The 8,337-nt window shown below is 43.3% G+C and overlaps 1 protein-coding gene across 1 annotated transcript in view; it reads left to right on the forward strand.

Annotated features, from left to right (window-relative positions):
• The first annotated feature begins 4,128 nt into the window (after positions 1 to 4,128).
• LOC134449022 (hatching enzyme 1.2-like) overlaps positions 4,129 to 8,337 on the forward strand; it is a 19,856-nt gene continuing 15,647 nt past the window's right edge. Inside the window, exons 1-4 of the mRNA XM_063198761.1 lie at positions 4,129 to 4,303; positions 4,561 to 4,615; positions 6,106 to 6,465; positions 7,869 to 7,928. Coding sequence (XP_063054831.1) covers positions 4,576 to 4,615; positions 6,106 to 6,465; positions 7,869 to 7,928 — 460 coding nt within the window. The 5' untranslated portion in view covers positions 4,129 to 4,303; positions 4,561 to 4,575. The remainder of the gene's footprint in view (positions 4,304 to 4,560; positions 4,616 to 6,105; positions 6,466 to 7,868; positions 7,929 to 8,337) is intronic.

Below are 8,337 nucleotides of genomic sequence, written 5' to 3' on the forward strand. Positions count from 1 at the left end.
ATTTTGTGAAGTTTTATAGAAGGCTAGGAGTGTGTTCATCATTTGGAAACTGTGTGTAAAGCAGTGAGTTGTGTTCACATTTACGCAAGATGGGTTTTGTGCAATGGATTGTTGTTACATTTTCAAAGTGTGTATTATGAGTTGCAAACTGACTGCAAAGCCGTTTTTGTATATGTTTGTGCCTCTGTTTCGAGACTTCCGCAAAAGCTGCCAAATTTGAAAGAAATGTGCTTTAGCAAATTGAAAAAAAACTGTAAGACCATGTGCAACTGTTCCACCCTTTCTTCGTATTGTATACACAAAGACATTTTAAGTTAATCTTGCTGTCTTGTGATGTCTGATTTAGGCATTCAGTAGTCCTGCTACTGAGGCAAACATTAGAGATGGGATTTATGGCTCTTTTTCGGGATCCGGATCTTAGTTGCTCGTTCCTTTCAAAGAGCCGTTCAAAAAACTGGCTCTTTTGGCTCTTTTTTAAATTATTTATTCAGTGTTAAGAATGTAATATTTTGATTCCACCTCAAGGTAAGTTTGTCCAAACAACAACTGATTATTCTCCTGCTTCTAAAGACCGTTTTTGCCTTTGCAACAACGTTTTTGCCACAATTGTGTTTTTTCCCAAATTGAATTACTCTGGTCGAGGTCATGTGCTTAAAATGAACGAAAAATGAACGAAATAACGGTCGAGTGGCTCCCCCAGCTGTGATCCGGTTCCCATCGTTCACTTCAGGGAGCCGTTCAAAAGAACCGGCTCGTTCATGAACGACACACCTCTAGCAAACATGTCCTTTCAGACAAGCAAGTTCTGTCTAACTGTATGGGGTTGGGAGTGGATGCAGCAAAGGCTGACAGACCTATAGGCCTACTGCAAAGTTTTAAAGGGGTATGCCACTATTCTGGGACTTAATACAGTTAAAAACATTGCATGGTGTTTATAAAGGTGGTAAAGGGTCTTATTTTTCATTTTAGGCGTTGTCTTGCTTTAAGACAACGTAAAAGAGGGATTATGTAGCTAAGCTAGTGAGAGTCAATGGATCACACGTAGCATGTGTGATCTATTGACTCCTAGCTGAGTATATATTTACTCCCTCCTTTAGAGAGTCTTAAAACAAGACAACGCCTAACATGAAAATAAGACACTTTACCAGCTTTATAAACCCAAGGCAACGATTTTAACCGTATTTCTGTCAGAACCACTCTCGTCAAAAATGAGACAGGAAACAGAGATACATTTCGGAAGCTTTATTTCGAATGCAGACATTTGTGTTTGTTTGGCGATACGGCTCTGTTCGGAGGAAGTTCCGCTGCTTCTCTATGAGCTCCATGGAAGCCAAGACAGGGAACAGCAGCATCCTCAGGTGAAGCCTTTCCATTTAGCTGGAAAGGCAACATACCCCTTGCTAACCACGTGAGCTACTTTGTTGTTTCCAATGCAATTTGCCATTGGCAACTACCCAACTTGCTAACTGGCTAACAACTACGCTTTCAAGAAACGCACCCCTGAGCAAGCAACAATGACAGCAATATGACATTGTTTGGCAATGATTAGTTTGGTGGAGCAGTGGAGGTGGTGGGTGCAAAACAAGCAGCAAATAGCAATGACAGAAAATCAAATTCAGTAGTTTAAAAAGGCCTAAAGCGCGCCGCCGAAGGTCAGCATCCAATTGCGAGCAGCAGCTGATTAACCAAAGCGCAGCTGATTCGTGGAGAGCTGTATGGGTTGGGTCGGCGTCAGCCAATGCCTACGTGGTCTTCCAGAACTTTCGCAGGTTGCTCGATTTAGCACCAAAATAGTGGCATAGCCTTTTAAGAACTATCAAAGAACAGACACAGTGGACTCGCTATTTCAAGGATGGGCCCTAAACATGCTGTTGTTGAAAGTCTTGAAAGCACTGCAGTGTGTAGATAGTGTACTATACTGTACTGTAAATGAATCTTCTCTGTGGACAGGAACACACGCCCCAGCCGCAGTGCAGCCAAGGGTCACTTCAGGGACATGACATAACAGACGACTGCAGGAGGAAAAGAAGTGTTGTGGTTGGCTGAACTTGGCAGCAGTGAAGTCGACAAGGCAAGGGGGGACAAACCAGGGCCGAGAGAAGAGGAGAGGGACCTCCTTACTTTGTACTGTATGTTTTGTGAAAGTGAAAGCCCAACTGGGAAACTCCAAACTCCCATTGTCATTGTGACACAACACTCCACAGCACACAAGTGCACACTGCACACAACAAAATTGCATTTATGCTTCACCCGTGCAAGGGGGCAGCCCTAAATGGCGCCCCAAGGGAGCAGTGCGGCAGGACGGTACCATGCTCAGGGTACCTCAGTCATGGAGGAGAGCACTGGTTAATTACTCCCCCTACCAACCTGGCGGGTCGGGTGTCGAACCGGCAACCTTTGGGATACAAGTCTGACACCCTAACCGCTTACCCATGACTGCCCAGGATGGGTGGGGTGGCTTTCTGATGACTTTGTCCTAGGTCTGGCCGACACATAGAAGAACCTGTAGGAAGAAGAGGTCAGCTGAATGGAAGACATTGTGTTTTGATTGGCACCGTATCACTCAGTCTCAACTTCCTGTTGAAAACGGAGCAACAAAGATGTTCCACACATGCTGCTGTGCGCAGGCACACACACACACACACACACACACACACACACACACACACACACACACACACACACACACACACACACACACACACACACACACACACACACACACACACTTTTTCCAAAGACGGTTTTGTTGATACCATTCAAAACCAAGGCTACAGTATGGTACTGTTATGTTTGCCATCGCCATGGCAATGCTACGTTTACAGGTTCATACGTATGACGTTGTACGTAACGTCACTCTAGTTAGTTAGTTGTGTCTGTGATTAAATGGAGGACTCTCCAACTTCAGCTCTCTGTGTCCGAGTCCTTTCCTACTTAACAGGTACCCTGAAGTTGGCTCTGTGCCGCTACGCATAAGTGTCTGCCCTGATCATGTTTTTAACTTAGAAATAGCCACGTGTGAATAAAGGCTTTGTATAATTTTTGGATAAGAAGAGTGCCTTGGACTCCCTCCTTTTTGAAGGCCATGGTACATTAAAAGCGTATGGGTACCACACTTCCATTCGTACCATGGTGTGTAGTGCTTACTTCTTACTTCTCAACTGCAGTCAGGGCCCAATCTACATAGGTATCATGCGTCTGTCAATTTTAACTCCACTGAGTATGTAACAAGGTTTGAAAGACTGAATTTTAACATGTTAAAAAATAATATCGCTCAGATTAATTCAAAGCTTTTTAACTTGGAGGTCTTTGGCCCTGTGTAATATTGACCTGTGTGATATTGGAATGAGTATGACGACCGTGTGACAGTTCCTTTTTGTGGTCAAATAAAAAAAAATAAGAAATAAGAAACTTCCTCATTCTTGTTCTATTGTGTATTGTGTGAAACCTTCCTTCTCTGGCCTAAATATAACTCACATACCCACACAATTAGTTTATCTGACAGAGTGACATTTAGGCCTACATGTAGGCGAACACTTTCCTGTACACCCTTTTTCAATGTATTAGTCATTTTGTGCAAATTTAGCAAAGTAAACCTACCTACAAAATGTGCCTATTATGCACTCTGTGTGAATTACACAATGTAAATCTTTCTTGACACTTCTCTCCAGTATGAACTACTAGTTTAACTGTTTCCTGCTACTGGCTCAAGTTAGTTGATACTTGATTAAAAATATCAATCAAAGTAAAATACAGAAAATTCAAAAAATCCGACCTTGACCTTGTCCAATTTGCAGTTGACCTTGGACTATGACTTTGAGAAAAGCAGACTGAGGGGCCCTTGTTACAGTATCACATCTGAGACATTGCTCCTGAAAATAACTTCTCTATCTGAATAAATAGAAAAGTAATAAGCCAAAAAGAAAACAACAGGACTTTGACAGGTTAGCTACTGTGTGTCAATCACTAAATAATCAATAATATGACTTGAATTTTATTCAAATGTCACTGTGTGCATAGTGACACAGTCTGACACGCTTCTTCCAGGAATGTTAACCGTCCTGTTGAACAAGTTAGCGCTTCTTGTTTCACGAACACGGACGCATCATGATCACTCTCAACCCCTCAACAGCTGGTGCTGGTGTGTACGGGAACTTGGCCAACGATTAAATAATAATAATAGTTATAATAATAGTAAACAGCAAAAATGTCTAATCCTTCACCCAGGAAACAAACTTGTCAATAAGACGGATTGAGGGTCTTTAAAAGTGGAGTTTGAATTTCATATTTATCATCAACTTTGGTAAGTTAATTTTATTTAATCATAAATATAAATGAGTTGTATTGAATATGCTTGAAAAGACTGATTTTTATGTGACATTAACTGATTATAGACAGTACTATATATTTTATTTTATTTTACTCACGTTGGATGATTACTCTTTACTTTTTTGGGATGGGACAGATATTGTGAAGGTTGGTCATATAACTTGACATTGTACTGTACATGAAGATGGTCTATCCATCCCAAGCTTAAAAATTATCCTGTCCTCCTCACAGTATTTTTCAACAGGAATGCGCTCTTCACAAGTTGTCCTTGCTGTTATCCTAGCCAGTAAGACCTGGGATATGTTTTACCTTGTCAGTCCTCTGAGGTGTGGGTAGGTGGTGGGATTTATTCTTCCTAATGCGCCCTTTCCTTTCTGCTTTACATATTACATTTACATTACATTACACTTCTCTGATACCTTTATCCAAACGACTAACAGATGTTACAGGGTGTTGGTTACGGCCCCTGGAGCAATGTGGGGTTAGGTGCCTTGCTCAAGGGCACTTTACACGGTGTTAAGGGCTCCTAAATGTGTTGTTAGCTGCATCTAATACACTAACTCTCACCAAATACGCTCTTTGCGTTCATGCTATGGTTTTCAGATATGGTCATATCAAATCAGCTGGCAGAATGAAGCCCACATACACTTGCTGAAGTCTGTGTGTAAAAAGTCACTTGTCTTGCTTTGGTAACATCTCTGGGAGCACATCCAATTGCAATTCAATTAGAAAAATATTTTTGAAATATCTAAGTCTGACAAATGTTATTTTCTGAGCAGTGGCTCAAAATTGTTTACACAGCCAGTGTCAACTGAAACTATTACATGCCCTTCCCTTCTAAAACACACACTCACATGCACACACACACTCTCCCTGTGTCTCAATCCACACACTTGTGCACTTCGGGCACTGTGTTTCAGTCCCTAGGGCACTCACGCTGAACATTTCGGTTGAGTCAGTGCACTGAAAGGGCCCGGATGATCCCCATAGCAATGGCTAAAAATGCAGTGCTTGAACAATGGACACTGCACACACTAAACGGCCGTCATGTTGACAATGAAACAGAGGAAACGTGGCGTTCAGTTCAGTAGAAGAGTTGGGTCAACAGTCTCCTAATTCGGTTAGTAAAGTTGCCGAGACACCAACCTTTTCAGGACAAGCCAAGTATTGTATGTGTGATAATTGTCCTTTGGGGTGAAGGAAATGTAAATACAAGCTCAAGATAATGTGCAATGTAAACAGTAGCCAACCGATATTTTGGCGAGCTGATGCTCAGCCATCACTTCCAGCGAGGGCACGGTGCATAGTGCACAAACTTTTCCACGACACTATATGCACTGAAGACCTCAGTTCACTGTGTGCACTATGCACTACCCGTCAGTGCACTGACACAAGTGCATGGAATGAGACACAGGGTAGAACTCTCACTTTAATGGCTCTTTTCCACTGCCGGTTTTCTGGTAGGGTCTACAGCTGGACAAAGCGCACCTCGAACGCCTCTTTTTGCTTTACAAATAGGCACGACACAGCTGAATCCTAAAGCAAAAAGTGTCGTCCGAGTCGCGCTGTGTCGAGCTGTAGGCCTACCAGAAAACCGGCAGTGGAAAAGAGGCATAACTCTGTTTCTGACACTGTCTGTCTGTCTGTCTGTCTGTCTGTCTGTCTGTCTCTCTCTCTCTCTCTCTCTCTCTCTCTCTCTCTCTCTCTCTCACACACACACACACACACACTACACACACGCAAAACTGTACACTCGTGTCTGGTGCATGTCCACAGGTGTATGCGGGACCCTCTGGTGCCAGTCTCTCTTGGGCGCGGCCCCTAGAGTGGTCTTCTCCGGTGACGATGCCACCCTGCCTACCCCGTTCGCCCCGGGCCTGGTGTCCGTGACATGGCAAGCTCCGGGCGGCGCCATCCTGGGCCTGTGGTGGGCGCAGGGCCCGAGCGGCCGGTCTGAGGGGGTGGCGTTCGGCCACGTGGCCCACTACGGCGGTCGGCTGAATGTCACCATCACCCAGCTGCGCATAGCAGCGGCTCAGTCCAGCGACGCTGGAAACTACACCGTCACCGCCGTCACCAACACAACAAGTGGTGACATCATTGTACGCTCTGTCCTGGTGGAGCTGAGGGTTTACGGTGAGTCATGTGTTGTTTTAGAAAGATTCCCTCACTCGATTACACACATGTAGGCGTTGAGTTACATTGTCTAATGTTTGTTTTGGACTAGTACAATGCATTACATTACATTGCATTTGGCAGACGCTTTATACTCATGAATGGCCATTTACGGGGTGAAAACAAACCGAATGTCTCATCGACTTACATGCTACATCGGCTTGTCTAAATGAACACAGTCCATGCTTCAGCCACGGCTGTTTGGCTATATTATTTGAACAGCTGGCAACACAACACGTTTTCGGCATGTTGCGCGTGAACAACGCTAGTCTACAGGTCCGTATCTTTCGTTTATTAAACCCCAACATCACCAATTGACTTGCATGGGTTGTTTTCCCCCACAAATGGGTGTAACGCACATGGAAAACGTCACGCCATTCATGAGTATAACCAAAGCGACTAACAAATGAGGACATAATCATAGCCAGCATCACTAGCAGATACAAAGTGGACAGGAAATATAGGCCTACAGAACAACAAGTGCAGATGCAAAGAAGGTTTTTTTTTTTAGTAAAATAGAGTACACACACACACATACATAGCCTATACATCATGTCAAAAGTCTGGCCTGGGGCTAGGGCAGCTCAAACATTAGTCTAGTTAGTAGATAGTCACAAAAGAGGAGAGATCACTTGCTTCTTGAAGGTTGAAAGAGATGTGCTTAGTCTGCTGCCTCTGGGAGACCGTTCCACCACTTGGGTACAACAACAGAGAACAGTCTTGACTGGGAGTAGGCTACCTAGAGCAAGCGGATGGCACGATATAATACGATACGATACGATACGATACGACACAATGCGTTATGTTACGATACGATACAATAGTACTTTATTGTCTGTTTGCACTGAAAATCATTTTGCATCCCTGAGCAAGACTCGTTTAAGGACATACACATAACATCACAAGACTATTGCACATGCATCATGCTCAACATGCATTAGCATTTAGCATTAGCAGATAGAAGCCTATACAGTACATACAACAAACATGCATACATACATACATTACATACAAGCCACATAACTTGAAGAATTTCGTTTAGGATCCAGTCATTTTGGGTATTTGGAAACAGCTTTTGTATTTCTGAAACGGTAAACAACAATGTCAATGAGAATACACTTATTTGAAAAGGGACATTTTAGTTTGGTATTTCAAATTTGTGCTTTTGTTGTTGCGGTATTTCTCATCCAAGACAATATTTTTTTCAGTGTGGGTGTGTTCACAAGATTAACAAAAATAAAGGCAAATGTATGAACCTATTAACCTAAATCGTCCATACGTGTATGCATAGGCTAAGCATTTCATCTTGCATTTCATCTTTGTATGCACAAACAAAGAAATTGAGTTATCTGATATCATTGCAGAGGACTCTTCTGTGAAACATGGCATCTCTGAAGTACTCCAAGAAGCAAATGGAGGACTTGGTGAGCGATATTCTCTCTTTATTAACTATAATTACATTCTGCATCATCACACACACACACACACACACACACACACACACACACACACACACACACACACACACACACACACACACACACACACACACACACACACACACACACACACACACACACACACACACACACACACACACACACTATTCTCCTACACAACAACCATTTGACTGCACGCTTAGCTGAGGCTTTTATCCAAAGAGTGTACAGTAGGCCTATTTACAGGGTATTGGTTACAGTCCCTGGAGCTATGTGGGGATAGGTGCCTTGCTCAAGGGCACTGCAGCCATGGAAGGAGGAAGGGATTGGGAAGGATGGGGATTGAACCAGCAACCTTGTGATCTACTACCCTGGGAAATCGCATGCTTTGCAC

This window comes from Engraulis encrasicolus, chromosome 5 (assembly GCF_034702125.1).
Source record: "Engraulis encrasicolus isolate BLACKSEA-1 chromosome 5, IST_EnEncr_1.0, whole genome shotgun sequence".
Classification (NCBI taxonomy): Eukaryota; Metazoa; Chordata; class Actinopteri; order Clupeiformes; family Engraulidae; genus Engraulis; species Engraulis encrasicolus.